Here is an 18306-nt window from a genome sequence, read left to right as displayed (position 1 = left end):
AACCCTGGGTAGTTTGGGTAATGAAATATGAAGTACTGGGGGTGGCATTTCAGGCTGGCTCTGAATGGGGAAGGAACTCTTTGGGATCTGGGCAAACACCGTTATTAACATTTCTGGCTCCCACGCCTATAAAATACCACACTCCGACCCCCTCATTATGACAAAGCAGGGCAATAACAAAAACAGCAGGGGGGAAATGTTGGAAAGAACATATTAGTCCATCGAATCTAATTGCAAAATCATTTCATTAAAATGGGTCAGCGGTTCCATCGCAGAGGTCCACCAGTTATAATCTAACTATACTACAGAGAGTGATTCCTGCTAACTACAGACGCTCTCACCTTGATTAAAATGAAAACGCATTTAATCGGCTACAGTCCCCGGCCACAGCCCAGCCGGTGTACATCTTCAGGCTCGCTCTGTTGAAGAGCAAACCGTGCTCCCTCCTGTCTTTCAAAAGCAAAATTTGATCGGCGCTCAGGGTTCCTCTATTTTTCGAGGGTTCCATTATAGGCGCCTTCTAAAGGGAAAATAATATGCGTGCGTACGAAGTGTCCCTTCATGCCATCACGGTGTAGAGCCACCGGCAGGGAACAAGAGAGGATTTTCATTTAGCAGGGTTTGCAAAATGAAACTCACCCAGGACTCCGCACGCTGATGTGTCTGGAGGAAGATGGCCCAGGTCAGAGTTATTCAGTGGGATGGATGCTGGCAAACCAAGGGCAAGAGATTTGCATAATGCATTGGATTAGGAAGCAGCCCAAAGTACTGCGGGGATACGTGCACAGATTTTGCTCACATAAGCCTGGGGGTGGCAGGTCGGATCAAGGAATTGGGTGAAGAAAGGGCAAAGAGGGAAAGGAGACAAGTCCAGGCCTCTGATCCCATCTTCAGGAGAAGGTCTCACTTCAGAATCAGAGACCACCAAGTACATCCGCGATCAGGGATTAGTGTAGGTTGATGAGGTGAGGGGTGAGAAGCCATGAGCGTGGAAGATGGCTGCTTCCTGCCTCCCACTGCCCCCTGCAGGAAAAATTTGTTCCGCCTACCTTTGCCAAGTTGAACTCTATAATCAGTCCTAGAAAGACCGGGATGAAGGTTTTGTCAAAATCCTGCACATTTGCAGGAAAGCATAGTATTGGTCACACAGGCCCTGGCATCTGCCTGCCTGGGTGCGTCCCTCTGGGGTGTACCAAGGGCCTCAGTCTTCTCATCTGTAAAATGGAGTCACAATAATCTCAAGAATGTTACAAGGATTAAATGGGCTCCCCCATCTGAATTTTGAAGAATAGTGCCCGGCTCGTGGTCCGTGCTCCGTAAAAGTCAGCTATGATCGCTAGCTACACAGATGTTTTAGTGGCCTCCGATAGGCCAAATGTTCTACTAGGTTCTGGAAAATAACAGTAGTAGGATCGCAAATGTCCAGAGCCTCTCCACTGTCACACTCTTCCTTGCATTTGCACAACCATCCCCATGAGGCAGGGGCAAGTCCGAGACCCCCATTTCCCACGTGGAGGGGCAGAGGCTAGTATGTGCCAGAGCCTGAACAAACCCACGACTGCTAAATTTTTTGCACTGCTAGCGGCCCACACTGGCCCTACTGTGGATCAGATCACCAAGGTCCGCCTCAAGCCCTTAAGCAACCCCGAGACATTCACGTTCTCCGAAACGCTCTGGGAACATTCACATATGGGACAGCCGGAGTGCTAGCAGCGCCCTGCTTACACACCGGACAAACGTGGACCAAGCCTGGGTTTCGTGCCTAGCATGGTGTTAATGAACCGTTGACCCCTGTCAGCTGGGAAGAACCAGGGCTTCCCCAGTGACCGCCGCTGGGACTGCTGGTCTCGCAAGGTGTGGCCGGGTGCGGAGGGATCATTTCTAATCAGTAAAGCAGCACCCCAGGGCCTGTCCTGAGACGTCACTTGCTGATCCTCTTGCTGTTACTGTGCAATCTCAGGAGAGATTCGATGGCTAAATAAATAAATAAATAAATCTTCATTCCAACCACTCTTAGCTCATCAGAACTGGCTTCTTTCACTGTAGTTAAACCAACCTTATTCTCAGAGACGGGACAAATCACTTGGACCCTCCCAAGAGTTGTGCTTGTCTTGACAGTTTTTAAGTGTTAATTTATTGCTCTTACTGGTTTTAAAGAGGATCCTCAGGCAGGATTCACACACATTTAGGGCCTTGGGCTCCAATTTCCCAGGTCCCCAGCCCTCATTATTGTTTTCCCAGTGCTGAGACCTGGTGTCAGTGGTAGTTGACCTCCATATGCTGGGTCTCCTTTGTTGTTTCATTAGCTGCTTGAGGAGAACTGAGTTTGTGACCCCCTTCCCTGACCTCATTCATCCCCACCCTGACACAGCCCCCGTCAAAATGCCATCAAAATCTCTTCATTTGGGATTTTCATGAATGTTTAGAGGGTCCACAGATGATGGGCATCAGGAACTAAGTACTCTCCACCCCAAATTGTAGCCCAAATTCTGCACATGTGCACCTAAGAACATTTCTCTGAGAACATAAATTTGCATCAGCTTCTCAAAGAGGTTCATGACCAACAAAAGCTTAAGAGCCCACAGAGCTTGAGCCTGGTTTCCCAGAGGACTCAATGAGTGACAAAGACCAAATGGACAGTGGGAGGGTGGGATGGGAAGGGCACCAGCCAGGTGGTCACAAATGAAGACAATGCTGTGTCTATGCCTGGGACACCCCCCCCCACCACCACCACGTGTCTCCCAATTGCACTACCCACAATCTCGGCCCAGGCCGGGCACCCGGGTGATCCTGACTGCCCTCTTTGGCCCTGCCCAGGCTCAGAGGATTACCGCAGCAGGTTCAGCAGTGAGTGCTTCATGGACCTCGTGTGCCCCGAGAAGTGCCGCTGCGAGGGTACCATCGTGGACTGCTCCAACCAGAAGCTGGCCCGCATCCCAAGCCACCTCCCCGAATACGTTACCGATCTGTAAGTACTACCTGGGCCGGAACTCCCTACGCGGCCCCAAGCACCCTGTCACCCTGAGCCAGCCAGAGCGGTGTCTCTGGGAGGCAGCCCCCTCCCAGCTCAGTCCCTTGGGTGCTCCTTGGCCATCCTCCACGTCCTCAACAGAGGATGCACACCCAGGCACCCCCTACCTACCACCGCCTGGAACTGCTTCCTGGAAAGTAAAGACCATTAGTTCATTCTGCAGATATTTCCTGAACACCCACTGTGAGCCAGGCACGGCGCTAGGCCCACCAGCTTCCACACTGAGCAAAGCAGATAGTCCCTCCTGGCCCTTAATGAAGCTTATCACGTAACTGAAAGATGGTTCGTAAATAGTTGTCAAAGTCGAGAAGATGATGGAACAATGAGGTATATCTGAGCCTCCGGTTACGCTCGTGACTGGAAGGGTGTGCTCATTTGTGCAGAAGCGGGAGAGCTAAAGAGCTACAGCGCGGTAGGGGTGAGGGTGCAGCACGTGCGGGACGGTCAGACCCACATGTGACTCCCATTATCTTCACTTTCTTCTCACTGGGCAAGGTGCTTCTCAGACCTCAGTGTCTGATGCTTCACTGTTAAATGGGGGGGAAGGTGCCTGCCTCCTAGGGGTTTAAGAAGATCAAGCAAGAGAATGCAAGCACAGAATTCACCTTGACTCCTGCAGGGAGTGAGCCCTGCATAGACGATCGCGGCCTTCCTGATCAGCGGTGCTTGTGCTAGCATTCCCTTCCACCTGACACATCACAGAAGCACATGGCCAGGCACAGCCTCCTGGGCCCTCGTGCTCTCCCTGAGTTTTCCCTGGCTCCACTGACCTTGGCTGAATGTGAGGGCCAGGTGGCTACTGAGGTCAAGCCGTGGGGGAGCTGGGAAGGGTTCCATGGAGGGCGGCGGAGGGGGCGCCCCCCTCCCCGGCTAACCCACCACCTCATCTGCTTGTTTCCTATGCAGGCGACTGAACGACAATGAGATATCCGTTCTCGAGGCCACCGGTATCTTCCGGAAGCTGCCCAACCTGCGGAAAATGTAAGTCAGGCTCGGGCACCTGGCAGCAGCCTCCGGGCCTGGCCAGGGTCTGTGCTGGGGACTAGAGCAGAAGGCCAGGGCCCCGGTGGCTCCCTCACCCTCTGCTCCAACCCCTCCCAGCCTCTTCCTGCCCCTGCTGCGGGCATGTATTTGGAAGCAGGACAGTAAGGCACAGCCATGCAGAGACAGACCAAAATGAAACTTCACTGTTTTGGGGTTTGTTTTGTTTTGTTTTTAATAAAGATTTTACTTACTTGAGAGAGAAAGAGCAAGAACAAGCAAGAGTGGTAGGAGGGGAGAGGGAGGAGGAGAAAAGGGAGGGGAGAAGCAGGCTGCCTGCTGAGCAGGGAGCCCGATGTGGTGCTCGAGCTCAGGACCCTGAGACTGTGACCTGAGTCATAAAAGCAGACGCTTAACTGACTGAGCCCCCGAGGCGCCCCAAAACTTCACTGCTTTTAAATTGCCATGTACTGTGCAGAGTGTCCATTCAGCACTAACCCCAATACTCAGTCCAGGTGCCCTTTGCTTGTCCCAATCCTCCACCTCCAGCTTCTACCCCAAGGGTGGCAAGAGGAAGTCAGGTGAGGACCAGCAATGGGATGCAAGAGTCTAGGGGCCAGTGCACTTAGGACTTTTCACAAGGTGACAAATGTTCTGTTTTTAGATGGCCTCTAGAGGCTTCTGCATTAGGGAGGTACACTGGAGCGGAAGTGCTAGACATCTTACATATGGGGCTTCAGCCCAGGTGTCCTTGGCCCTGACCTGAGCCTGACCTCAGGCAGAGAGCCCACATGCTTGCATTGGCTTCTCCAGTGCCAGAGCTGCCCATCCTTATAACCCTCTCCCTGCCTCCGAGTTTGGGCCAAACAAGAATCATGTGGCTGAGCTAAGGGAGCATTTGTCCCGGGCCAGAGGCCACATTCCCTGCCTCACAAGCATCATCTCATGTCGTCCTTGTACACCTGCCTGGTGCTGGCCTCACATTGCCCTTTGTCTGGGGGATATAGCTGGCAGGGCTTCTTTAAGGCCATATGCCAATAAATGCCAGGGCTGGCACTCACACTGGGGTTCATCCATAATCACAGCAGTGTCCAGTGAGGCTTGCTTCCACTCATCTTCCCTTCTCAGGGGCCCTTGTGGAGGTACCTGTACAAGCAAGGGCTCCCTACCCTCTGATTCCCTTCTCCTTGGCCCCTCGCCCTGCTCCCACCCCAGACTCCACACCTCCTGGCCCCAGCATTGGGTTTGCTTCTGGAACAAAGGAAATACAGTCAAGCCTCATCATTCACAAATCCCATAGTTGCTAATTCACTTACTCGCTGAAACTTCTTTGTCATCTCAGAATCAATAGTGGTGCTTTTGTGCTCATTTGTAGACATGGACAAAACAGCAGGGAATTTGAGTTTCCTGCACACCTGTTCTTAGCTGATACCGAACAAGGCCGTGCTCTGATTTCTTGTTTCAGCTCTCAGACGGTAAACTAGTGTGCTTTTCACAGCATATTTGGTACAATATCTTTTTGCATGTTTATGCATTTTGTTGGTGATTTTGACACCTACTGCGGCATCTAGCCTTCTGAAGCATAGGAAGACCACCATGGGCCTCGTGGAGAAAACATGTGCATTACTTAGCTTTGTTCAGACACGAGGACCAGTCCTATGGGCTGTGAGTGCAATGTCAGTAAATCAACCATATGTATAAAATAAGATGTCTTCAAGCAGAAGCACCCGTCAGGCAAGGTTATGTACTGATCAGCTGATGACAGTGTTGTGACCAGAGGCTCACAGGAACATAACCCTGTATTTCTCCTAGGAGCTGTGGTTTGGCATTCCCTAACTCAGTTTTTCCCAGGACTTTTCAGACTATAACTATGTGAATAATGAGAACTGATGATAAACCTTTATTTTTTGTCATGTGCTCCACTCTTCCACCCATCAGTCCCCTGCAGACCAGAAGGAGAAAGGCCTTCCCCTGCCCTGGGCTGCACCTCCCTCCCTCCCCGCCCACAGCCACCACCTTGCCCGTGGCCTCAGTGATTGCTCTGTAACTGGGAGCAGGAGGGGAGCATTCTGAAGGCACAGAGGAGAGAGGGACACACGTGGGTCCTGGTGAGGATTGTGGTTGTCTGTAGGGTCAAGCTTCGGAGGCCGAGCACAGATATCATCCATCTCCCGCAAGGAAATGTCGTGTTTAATTCAAACCTGAGAAAGACGTACTGTTTTAAACCGCAGCAGAGAAACTGCCCTGCCCAGAAGGCAGGTATTAAAATGAGTGAGGTTGCCCAAGTACACAACTACATAGTAAACAGGATAAAGTAGTCTTTGCTTCCTTGGAGAGACATTACCCTCCCATGTGAGATGAGATTCACACACTTGGAATCTCTCTCTCATCTTCCCCCTTGTGACATGGACGGGAGACTAGAGAACCATTTCTGTGCACTAAGAAAAACAACCACATGAACACGATGCTAAGTGACCCCCAACTCACAGCCTCAGCACCCAAGCCACAAGAGAGTGGTGGGGACTGTGGCAAAACACAGACCCAGTTCTCGCCGAAAGAGGCAAAGGTCACTGGGTTTGTCCCACAGTTTGCTGTGTTGGAACTCGAAGGTCTGGGCTGCTAGACATTCCCTGTAGCAGCCAGAAATCCAGGTGCAGGCCTTACCTGCATTTGTTCTGAGTTCAGCTTAATCTCCCTCCTTCTGTGTCACCCCAGGAATGCCCTTAACCTTGCTGAGCCTTAGTTATAGTATTTGCATGGTAGAAAGAAATCTATCTTCCTTGTAAGTTATGATGAGGATCAGAAATAAGTGTGAAGAGGTTGTTGAAAGACGTGCCTTTTTGACCGTGGACCTGGGATGGAAAGGTGCAGGAAGACAGAGGAGTACATCTGGGTTGAGGGTGGCTAGCTATATATTTAAAACAGGAGTTGCAAGTTCAGATACTTTCAAGAGCCAGAGAGTAGCAGAGAAGTGGAAAGGAGCTCGGTGCATGGCAATAATAATAGTAATAGAAATAGATAACCACTAACATTACAAGACGCTTCACTCCTTCTGACTGTACTAATATTAATTCATGTCACTCTCCGCAAGAAAAACAAAAAAGCTTTGGGATTGTTTCATTTTACAAATAAGGAAGCTGAAACACAGAAAGTTAAGTAACTTACCCGAGGTTAAAAATCAAGCAGCGGAGCCAGGAGTGGTAACAGTGTCGATGGGCTGGGGGATGCGTGCACTATCTGAAGGCAGTAATCACGTGTGCGTGCACATGTGTGTGCGTAAGTTCATATTCATTGCAGTAGCCAACCAGGCGAATACCAAAGGAACAGATCTAGTCCCAAAGGCCACCGGCTGCAACCACGTATTTAAAATAACCTGATGGCAGCTCTTCTTGTTAAGTAAAGGGTCTTAACTGGGACCCGTTGCTGTCCCCACATCCACATAGAAGTAGTGGGCCAGCTGGGTCAGAGTAAGGTTAAAGCCAAGTCTGCTGAGCTTCCTCAAGGACTGTGAAGTCAGGGCCCTGAGGTTGTGCTCTTGACTTTATTCTGACTGGGCCCAGGAGCCGAGGAGGGTGAGCATAAAGCCAGGTGTTGAAACTCTACTATGCCTTTACCTGTCTTGTTGGAACAATGGGATCTCCAAGAATATCATGTGTACTAAGGGATGTCCTCCCTCCACCCCTGCCGAAGAAAAACATGTATAAGCCATTACCCAAAAGGATTATTGGTACAACTTTTCAAATGACGTCACATTCAGACTGTGGTCACGGCCTCTCAGGCAGACTTCTAGGTCAGTCCTTACACTGAAGGAGGATCTCAGCCACAGCCCTCTAGCCAAAATGAAGTACATGCAGGCACATTTGTTGGCAATAGTTGTGTTTTTAGTAAGAATTTGTCGCCCACCTTTAAAAATCAGGCGTGTTCACGGAAAAAAAAAATCCAAATCTCTGGGATCTCTCAGAAAAGCAGATGATCTAGCAGAACAGGGCCAAATGTCTCCAGTTGAGTTAAAGTGAGCAGCAGCTGCCCCGCTAAGTAAGGACATGTGCTTTTCTGGTCACTGGGCTTGTGGACTGGCTATCCCCCTGGACCTGCTTCCTGCATTAAGTCACCAGCCTGGGCCCTGTGGACATTTGAGCTTTCAACCCCAGCTTGCAATAGAATTTCCACCTTGGCCGGGGAGAGGTTCATCAAAAGGGTAGACAGGACCTCCCTGCCCTGACAGCATGCAGAGTGTGTGCTCCAGGATGACCCAGTATCCTCAGTTTCTAGAACAAAATCCACTTAGCTCTCTCCCTACTACCCTTTCTTCTGGGACTGGGCTTGAAACAGGATTACAGATGCCTCCCTGCTGCTAGAGTGCATGGGCTGTCTTACAAGTCACGGGCTAGAAGAGGCCCAGGCTTGCCTTCTCAAACTCAGGCTTTCCAGGGGAAGCCAGACAAATCCCCAGCCTGCAGGGGCCTCACTGTTTCTCAGGACAGCCAGCAGAGGCAGTGGGGACACACTGGGTTTGTCAGGATACTGTCCCTCTGAACTATCCCCTGAACCTGTGTGGGAGTCTCCAAGGCTGGGCCCTTTCAATATAAGATTCCATCCTCATCAGAGGCAAAGCCAGGATGAAACCATATTCCTTCAGGTGTGTTCATAGATACGAAACTGAGGAGAGGCCACCAGCCTGAGTGGTCCTGGCTTCACATTTTGTGGTCACTGGGATCTGGGTGTCTTCAGGAAGATAGTACTCTGAGAGTAAGATAGAATTCCTACAAAGGCCGGATGCTCTCGTTTTGTGTGTGGCCTGCTTGCCCCAAGCTGCCTGTAGTTTTGAGCAGCGCTTTGATGAATGGAGAGACAGCCACAGCCAGGTCTTCTAGAAAATTCTATCCCCTCCCTTTTTGTTCTCCTTATGTTTTCCATTCTCCCAGCCTGAGGAAATCCAATTCACAAACCTTACAGTAATGTGATGTTAATTTTGCTCATTTGAAGAAACAGATGTCAGGAAATGGGAGCGCTCCCCCTTCATGGTTGCTTTAACTCATCTTCATTGCCCGCCTTGTGGACTTTAATTCCCTACGGAGCCTAACTCTCTGGAGCAAAATCCTTCTCCTCCGGCGTTCGTATGAGTTACAGCTACTGGGGGAGCCTTTATCTCTCCTCCCATGTCTAATTTGGGGGTAATTTGCAGTCTCCCCTGTGCGCTACCTTCATTCCTGGGTTATCCCAGACCACGACTACCAGGATTTATTTTTTAAAAAGAAAAGAAAAGGCTGAGTTTAAGGACAGCCAGCAAGGATGGGGGGCAGAAGTCCAGTGAGAGAGACTCCCAACCCTCTCAGACCTTGTGGGAGGGCGCTGAGGAGTACTGCTCCTGTTTCCTCAGCAGGACAGAGCAGGCAGGGGATCAGGGCCAGGACAGGAGCGCTGAGGGTGCCGATGGGGCTCCAGCTGTTTCCTCTGTACCTGCACACAGGCATGGGCACTGCCATTGCCTTGCAGGCCGTGCCCTGTCTGGGAAGGAGGCAACAAGCTGATGTCGAGCCCATGGATGCCCAGTCCAGTCGCTGGCTCTGAGCCAGTTCCCGAGGGAAGCCTCACCCCCTGGGATTGCCGTGGGTGAGCCCAGAGCTGTGCACGGGTGCGTGAGGGAAGCAGAAGCACCAGGGGCTCTGTGTGGTGGGGACATGGACCGGGACCTGGAGCCCCGTCCTCACCTCTCTCATTCCCAGCAGGACCATGGGCCAGCCTGTCCATCTCTGGTGAGCCCCGGGTCCTGACATCCTCAGTGTGCTTAGAAGGTTAGCAGGCTCCGTCTACACCACCAGATTTCACCATTCACAGAACACCATTCCTTCTGCAAGGCATGGACAGGCTCTTTGCTCCCGAGACTGGATTCTTCCCCCAGTTTGTGTAAACACCATCGCTCTCCACTCCATCCGTCCTGGGATGCCTGGGATGCATTTCAGGCCCGACCGTTTGGGTGGTCCATGGAGGCCGCTTGCCAAGGAGCGCCCTGGGGGACGCGCAGCCCTGGGGACCCTGTAGGAGTTCACAAGAGGCCTGGCGTCTGGTGATCAGGCATGGGGGGAGAGGCCTCCTCAGAGCTCGGGCAGACTTGGAAAGGATGGTCCCAAGTCTTGGTGAGACCATGCTGTTAGAAAATACAATATCCCAAGCTCTGAATCCCACAAAGCAGTAACAGAAGGGTACAAGTATCCACACCACCAAAGGAACATTCACTTAGGAAAGAGGCCGCTCCCTGACGGACTTTTGATGCACCAGAAAGCCTGGCCTCAACCCCAGTTCTATGAGCTGTGTGACACTGAGCAAGTTACTTAAACTCTCTGAACCTCAGTCACCTCACCATAAAATGAAGCAATGATAATACACGTAACACTCTTCTGATAGGTGTTGTTTGAAGGGTTTGAGGTGATTCTGTGGGCCAGACCCCTCACATGGAACCCACTGCGTGATAAGTACTCAGAAAGTAGTAACTAGAAAGTGTCCATTTATATGAAGGATCTCAACTGTAGAGCTAGAAGCTAGAAGCTCTACAAACATCCCACCCCCACAGAGGGCACATTTTATATTTTTTTCCTGCCTTCCACTTGAGAAGCACTGCTAGGCGAGAGTTTCTGATGAAAGGAGAAAATCAGTTTGAGACTCACCCTTTTAAATGTGTTCATCCCCGAGGTTTAGAAAAAAGGATCACCCTGAAAAGACTTAACGGCTGCACGTGGCCTGTTTCACATGCGAGCTCCAACCGTGCAGGATTGGGGTCCCTCCACAGCCACAGGTGCTGAAGACCGCCTGGGAGCCCCAGGGAGCCCCACCATCTGGTTCTCGGTCCAGGGGCACCTGAGGGTCCCCTCTGACTGCAAGGCCCGTGATTCCCTCCCTGCATCCTGACCCACTCTGTCCCCTCCTTCTAGAAACCTGAGTAACAATAAGATCAAGGAGGTGAGAGAGGGTGCCTTCGATGGAGCAGCCGGCGTGCAGGAACTGATGCTGACCGGGAACCAGCTGGAAACGCTACATGGACGCATGTTCCAGGGACTCAGCAGCCTCAAGACTCTGTGAGCGCCTGGAGCCTGGGCCAAGCCTTACAAGGAGATGGGAGGGCAAGGGACCAGTGGGGGACTATGAGGCTGGGGCGGGCAGCTCCTGGGCCTGGGTCCTGTCCCGACAAGCTGAGTCCCTTCCTTCCTGGAGCCAGAGAGGCACTGGATATTTGCCAGCCCTTGATGGACAAGAACTTAGCATGTTCGGCTCCCCAGCCCACACACCCCAAAACGTCCTTGCCCTGAGGTGTGCACATAGACAGATTTGTGCCAGAAATGTGCTGAGAGAGACACACACACACTTACCCACTTAGACACATACACATGTGCCTAAAAATGACACACTCACGGGCAGCATGCAGATAAGCACAGACACAAACAAGCGTGTACACACAAGCTGATGGCCCACAGCCACACCCCCTTTTTTTTTTTTTTTAAGATTTTATTTATTTATTTGACAGAGATCACAAGTAGGCAGAGAGGCAGGCGGGGGTTGGGGGAAGCAGGCTTCCTGCTGAGCAGAGAACCCGATGTGGGGCTCTATCCCAGGACCCTGGGATCATGACCTGAGCCAAAGGCAGAGGTTTAACCCACTGAGCCACCCAGGCGCCCTCCACAGCCGCACCTTGATTCTCCTTTTTCCTCACAGAAATATACATGCAGACACTGACCACCACACAACATACATGTGCACATGTATGCACTCATGACACACATTTATGCAAAGCATGCACAGTCAAGAGTGTATGCCACATTCATGGGGAGCTGCAGTGGGACCCCACACCCTGCTATCACAGAACAAACCTCAGCATCGCGACTGGTATGGGCTTGGAGTTGGGGAAAGCATCCCCCCTACACACACACACTCCCTGTGGCTCGGTGGGGAGAAGATCATGCCTGTGTTCCCTCATCCCCACCCCTCTCTTTGCAGGATGCTGAGGAGTAACCTGATCAACTGTGTGAGCAATGACACGTTTGCTGGCCTGAGTTCAGTGAGGCTGCTGTCCCTCTATGACAATCGGATCACCACCATCACCCCTGGCGCCTTCACCACCCTTGTCTCCCTGTCTACCATGTAAGTCCCCCGTACCTGCACTGCACACTGACTCTGGGCTCCTCTCCTGCATACCTCTCCCCTAGCAGCTCCCTGCTATGTTTGGCCAAGGTCACCTACCCATTTGTCAACTTAATAACCATTTGCTGGGCTCCCTCTGTGTGCCAGGCACCATCTAGGTGCTGAGGATTCACAGACATGGTCCCTCCTTCCTGGAGCTCATAGCATAGTGAATGATCACAGAACAGAGGTCCACAGTAATGGCAAAACCCAACATAGACCTTGTCAAAGAACACTGGAGCTGTGTTCTGGAAGGTGAGTGGGTGTTAGGTTGTTCAACAGAGTGGGAAGTGCATTTCCTTCTCTCAGAAGAACATGTGCAAAGGCCCTGTGGTGGATCACTGCAGAGCAGATGTACAAGACAGAGCATGGTCCAACATGGTCATAGCACAGAGTAAGGGAGGATGAGGTATGAGGCAAGGCAGGAGGGAGGCCAGGGCCAGGCTACAGGCTTGCCGTGGACTATTTTGGTCTCCATCTAAAGCATGTTAGGAAGCCACTGAAAGTTTTAAGCAGGCTGGTGACATGGTCTGACAGGGTTTTAAATGATGTCACTGGCTGCTTAAATGTGTGTCGGAACCAGAATTAGAATCTAGCCTTCTGGACACCTAAACGAGTGCTCCTGCCCAGATAATGCACTGTATTGGTAAAGCGGGCTTTAGAATAGTAAAGTGATGGGATCTAGAGCAAATTTCCTGGGTTCAAACCCTGGCTTTACCTCTTACTAGCTGTGTGGCCTTAGGAAAGTTACTTCCTCTCTGTGTGTTTCAATTGTTCCTTCTCTGTAATCCATCTCATAGGATTGCTATGAGGATTGAATCTGTTAGTAGTTGTAAAATGGACAGGAGGGGTCTGACATAGAGAAACTGCTCAGCATTTATGATTGCACATAGTATTTCCATGTGGCTCCATTAACCTTAGTTGCTGGTCCATCCTTCTCTCTCTTCTTCCCAGTGACTCTTTGAAAGACAGAAGAGAAGGCTTTTGGTTGCATCTCCTATTGCTGCTTCTTGTTCCCATATCCCGCCTCACTGGGAGTAAAAGCCAAATTATAAATGTCCTGAAGGGCCCACACCATCCGGTCCCTCCTAACCTCCCTCCAGGCCAGCACCGCCCCCGCCAGACTCCTCACTGGCCCCCACGCCCTAGCCCCACTCCCACTACCTGGAAGAGCCTTCCCCTGGCCTCCTTCCGGTCTTTGCTCAAGTGTGGGTTACCTCACCCTATTCTGCCCCCATGCCATCCCCTCCAGCCCCTCAGCCCAGCCGTGCTGACCTCCCTAGCGTGGACCATTTCTTAATTGAACATACAACCAACCTTTGCCTTGTTGATCCATGCTGTCCACCTCCCATCAGCTGGAATGGAAGTTCCAGAAGGACAGGGATGTGCAGCTCTTCTATGCACTGCTATGCCCACTATGCCTGTATGTGTGCCTGGCACTAAGTGCCCATCATATACCTGGAGAATCAGGGCATGAATGGAATGAATGAGTGACAGCAAGACGGGGGTGGGGCAGGGGGCTAGGAACTGGCACCAGCAGGTTGGTTTATTTGAGCCCACTTTTCACCCCTCCTGTGTGTCTGCACACTGAGAATCCAGAGACACACAAGATGCCCAGAGAGGTAGAGTCGCAACACATCAGGGGAGCCAGCTTTGACACGAGAAGAAACTTGCCTGACCTGGCACAGCTGGGGCACATCAGTGTCAGGATTCAAACCCAGGCTGTCTGACTCCCAAGCTCTTAATTTGTCCTGTCTTACCACAGCCACTCAGGGCTGTCTGGCCTCTTAGGTAACCTCCCTAAGCCTTACTTCCTTCCTGCGTGAGATGAGAATAATGTCCCGTCCATCCTCAGGCTCATGAAGTGCTGAGCCTAGTCCCAGTCCTCTAGCAACACTCACCCACCCACAGCTGCTCTCCCCTTGTCCCTCCACCAAGCCAGTCACTGCATTCCCCAGGTACATACACAGTGGCAGTGCTGGTGCCAGGCAGGACCCCGGAGACACAGGATGGACAGACAGGTCTGATGCCCACACTGGGGGAGCCAAGAGTCTTAAGGAGGGAGGCCAGTATGCGTTCTGTGGGTGCTGTGCCAGCCACACACGTGAATGAGGGAGAAGACTAGGGCAGATGCAACTCCTCATTTCCGTGTAAGCCAGGACTGAAGGAGGAGAGCAAGGAGGCAGCCAGGCAGACAGTAGAGAGAGATGCCAGGCGGGGGACCAGTGCCGGTGGGGGTGCTAAGTGTAAGAGAACGTGCTGAGGGGCTAAAGACATTCCACAGCTGGGGCTCAGCGGAGAAGGGAGGGTGTGGCAGGAGACCACGGTCCTATCGTCCTCAGAGGTCCAGAGTGAGACCCTTGCGAAGATCGCCTCTGGATTCTAGAAGAGAGTCTGCATTTCCTTTACTGGACATCCTCCCTCCTTCCCCGGAACCCAGAGCAGGCCTCCCTAGAGAGCTGGGCTCCAGGATTGCAGCCCTGGATCCCAAGACCAGCTTCCACGGTAGAAGAGTGGGTACTAACCACTCAGAGAGGCCCCTTCTTTCTTCCCAGAAACCTCCTGTCCAACCCTTTCAACTGCAACTGCCACCTGGCCTGGCTTGGCAAGTGGTTGAGGAAGCGGCGAGTCGTGAGCGGGAACCCCCGGTGCCAAAAGCCATTCTTCCTCAAGGAGATCCCCATCCAGGATGTGGCCATCCAGGACTTTACCTGTGAAGGTGAGGAGGCTGGGCCAGGGCAGAAGGGCAGTACCTGGGAAGCCAAGAAGCATACAAGAGAAGAGAGATGCAGCAGGGAACTTAACAGTCAAGACCCCCTGAGATCTGACATGACTCTACCCTCTGGCATGCAGCTGTGGCTTTGAAGGGCTCTCCAGGTCTGGGGCTAGCCATATGGCTCCCTCATGCAAATTAAGAAAAGGGGTCTCTTTCTAAAAGGGATCTCTTTACTTTTGTCAGGAAAGTGTCATAGTACACTGATTTTTTAAAACAAGACACTTTATGGCTATAAGAATACTCTTGTACTAAATGTCTTAATCTATCACATCCACAGTGCCCAATAGATGATGAGGCACCCTTGTGTAGTACGCAACCTACACAACTGTGCATGAGAGCCCTGGCCCTCAGTTCTCCTGTCTGTGTCATGAGGCTCATGTATCCTGAGAAACAGACTTCAAGATGAGCTCCTGGGAAATTTCTGTCACTGGCTGGGGGGGTTATGAATACCTGGAGGTCCAAGGCTTTGAGTGTCAGGATTCCCAAGGGCATATTAACATAAATTCAAGCCAGCACAATTTTTACTTGGTCAGCTATAGCTTATCTAAAGACAAATTAATTGGTTTGTAGATTAACTGAGGTTAAGGTATAATGGGGGCTGGGGACACATTTACCACCCGAGAGGGACTGTGTCCTTGGAAGGAGTGGAGAAAGGGAAGAGAAAGAGATAGTAGACAGGGCTCTCCGCCTACCCTGGACAGCTCCTTCAGTAAGTTTGGCTTATCCCTGATTGGGTTCACAGTAACCTCTTCCCTATCTAATTCTCTGGATAATCAAGTTTTTAAAGTCTTCATGTAATGTTGAGTGTGGCAGCAGAGGGTACCCTTTTCCCCGACCCAGGCATACGTTCTTTCCCCTTTGCCCATGGAGGCCAGCAAGGCTTCTTATTTCTGGTTTGGGCTCCGAGTGGAGGGCTTCCCTTTCCTGAAGACGGCTTGGTCCCTGGCGCCTGGCCTCGCTCACCTGCCCCACTCCCCCGCCCCCCCCCAAGAAGTTAGTGTCCCCCGTGCTTACGCTGGGATCCTCCACAGGCAATGACGAGAGCAGCTGCCAGCTGGGCCCACACTGCCCGGAGCAGTGCGCCTGCGTGGAGACAGTGGTTCGCTGCAGCAATAGGGGGCTGCACGCCCTCCCCAAAGGCATTCCCAAGGACGTGACTGAACTGTAAGTACCCCCACCCTTGAATCCCACTGCCGCCAGCATTCACCACACTCCATCTCTAGTGTCTCCGGCACGAATACCTGGGGTGCCCTTCCTTAAGGGGACCCCAGCACCGTGGCCTCAGAGCCTCCTCCCCAGTGCCCCTGCCTGGCAGGTGACGACCACCTGGCCCTCCAGAATACGAGTGGGAGGGTTACCATCTTGTTTTCTAGATCACCCCAAACCCCCTGCTCTGCGCTCCACCTTCCAGGTTCCCCAGCAGGCTCGGTCTGACACCAGAAACAGCCCGGGGTTAATAGTAAGAACATTGCCCAGCAGGCACTGTGGCTTCCAGAACACTTCTACCAACATGATCCGTCCCCCACTTATAGTCCCCCACGTCACAGATGAGATCTTAGCCCTGGGTCCTGCTCATGCTCCACCCAGGAGCCATCTGACTCCACAGCCCAAGCTCCCCACATGAATTCCTCGGGGCTGCCCCTGCCCCAGAAGCTCCCACTTACACAAAAGAGGTCTCATTCCCTTCCTGAAGCACTCTTCATGTTGTGGAGGAAGCTGTCTTTCCGCCCCCTGGAGAGCTCAGCCAGTCTGGAGGCAGGGAGGCGTCTCTCGAGTGGCCAGGAGCCCAGCCCACACATGTTGTGTTCCCACTTCCGTTCAGTCACTCATTCACTCAGCACCTCTCTGTTGAGGGCCTGGTGTGTCAGGTTCCTCTGCTCACAGTGGGGAGACCCCCACCCATGTGGGGCCCCCAGTTCACTGGGGAAGGGTGACGTATGCTCAACCATCTCAGCAGCATGTGCGAGATGACAGCTATCACAGTGCCACGAAAGAGAGGACAAGGTAGCTGTGACATCCTAGAGGAGAGAGACTTCCTTTGGGGGGGGAGATCAGAAAACCCCCCCGGGGGGGGCTAACCCCCAAGGGGGGGGGGGGGGGGGGGGGGGGGGTGCCCCATATGCCCCACGGCAGCTGCTGTGGGTTATGGCAGAGCCGGGTCAGCTGTGACCAGGACCCAGAGTGCCAGCGTGGGAAGACACACTCGCCTGCCACTCCCCACCCACATCACAAGTGCACACTGTGTCCCGGACCCCGGGCACGCCCCTTCCTCTGAGACAGCTTAGCATGCACCCTGCCCTCGGACACAAGTGGCAGAAGTGACCCGGACACCAGCAGGGACTGTTCTGTGATTGGCTCTGCCCATGCTTCCCCGGGGGATCCAGAGTAGGACAGTGACATAGGATAGCAGGTCAATGCCTCGATGTGCGTTGTGGCTCCCGACATCTCCCAACACTCAGGGAGACTGTGACTTGGGCCGTCCATGCCAGGAAAGGAAAGGAAGGGGAAGGGGAAGGGAAAAGGGAAGGGAAGGGAAAGGGAAAAGGGAAAAGGGAAGGGAAGGGAAGGGAAAGGGAAAGGGAAAGGGAAAGGGAAAGATAGGATGGGTGGGGGCAGGGAGGGAGGAAAGAAAGAAAAGAGAGAGAGATGGGGAGGGAGGGAGGGAGGGAAGGAGATCACTATGTCTTAACAGTCACTAAAACATCCACAACAACCCTGCGTTCAGGCTCTGGTTGTGCTGCTAGAAGTCAGCATGAGCACCACCATGTGACGCTGCCAGCCCCAGGCCCTTCCCTCCCCCAGTGCGGTGGGGTGGGGGCTGCAGAAATGACCCAGGTACTCACCTCCTTCCTAGGCCAACTGAGTGCCAAGTGACACATGCCAAAGAGGAAAAGAATGCCATGAAAACAGGCCTGTGGATGCTTTTCCCCAAAGCTCATGAAATAGAGATTGAAATAACAAAGATAATTGGCTGTAATGATAAACTCAACTCCTGGGCTTGGGGAAACACAATTTCCTGCTTTGGAAATGATGGCAGCCCCCTCGGCCAGGCTGGTTTCCAAATCATACCCAAGATGGCGGCCTTCACCTCTGAGCGCAGACTATTTCCTGGAGGGAAGGAAGTAGGAGGATCTGGGGAGGGGTCTGAGGAAGGGGTGCAGGGAAACGGATGCTGGAAAAAGTGCAAGTCAACAGGCCTAGAAAGCAGTGGCTTGGAGCCTTCAGTTCAAGGACCAGATTCAGTGTTTGGATCCAGTGCTGGTTTCTAGCTCCCTTAGGCATCATTAGTGGTCTCAGGCAGAGCTGCCGATGTACAAAACAATATTAGGTTTAATTCATTGAGAAG

At 52.3% G+C, this 18306-nt stretch overlaps 1 protein-coding gene across 1 annotated transcript in view; it reads left to right on the top strand.

Moving 5' to 3' along the window:
- The window catches only part of SLIT3 (slit guidance ligand 3), a 582494-nt gene that overhangs the window by 503112 nt on the left and 61076 nt on the right, over nucleotides 1–18306 (top strand). Inside the window, exons 15-20 of the mRNA XM_032851770.1 lie at nucleotides 2818–2968; nucleotides 3938–4012; nucleotides 10942–11085; nucleotides 12002–12145; nucleotides 14740–14903; nucleotides 15992–16124. Coding sequence (XP_032707661.1) covers nucleotides 2818–2968; nucleotides 3938–4012; nucleotides 10942–11085; nucleotides 12002–12145; nucleotides 14740–14903; nucleotides 15992–16124 — 811 coding nt within the window. The remainder of the gene's footprint in view (nucleotides 1–2817; nucleotides 2969–3937; nucleotides 4013–10941; nucleotides 11086–12001; nucleotides 12146–14739; nucleotides 14904–15991; nucleotides 16125–18306) is intronic.

This window comes from Lontra canadensis, unplaced genomic scaffold, assembly GCF_010015895.1.
Source record: "Lontra canadensis isolate GAN:19392208 unplaced genomic scaffold, GSC_riverotter_1.0 scaffold5, whole genome shotgun sequence".
NCBI lineage: Eukaryota > Metazoa > Chordata > Mammalia > Carnivora > Mustelidae > Lontra > Lontra canadensis.
Note: the sequence above shows the minus strand (reverse complement) of the source record. Positions and strands in the feature narration are given on the sequence as shown.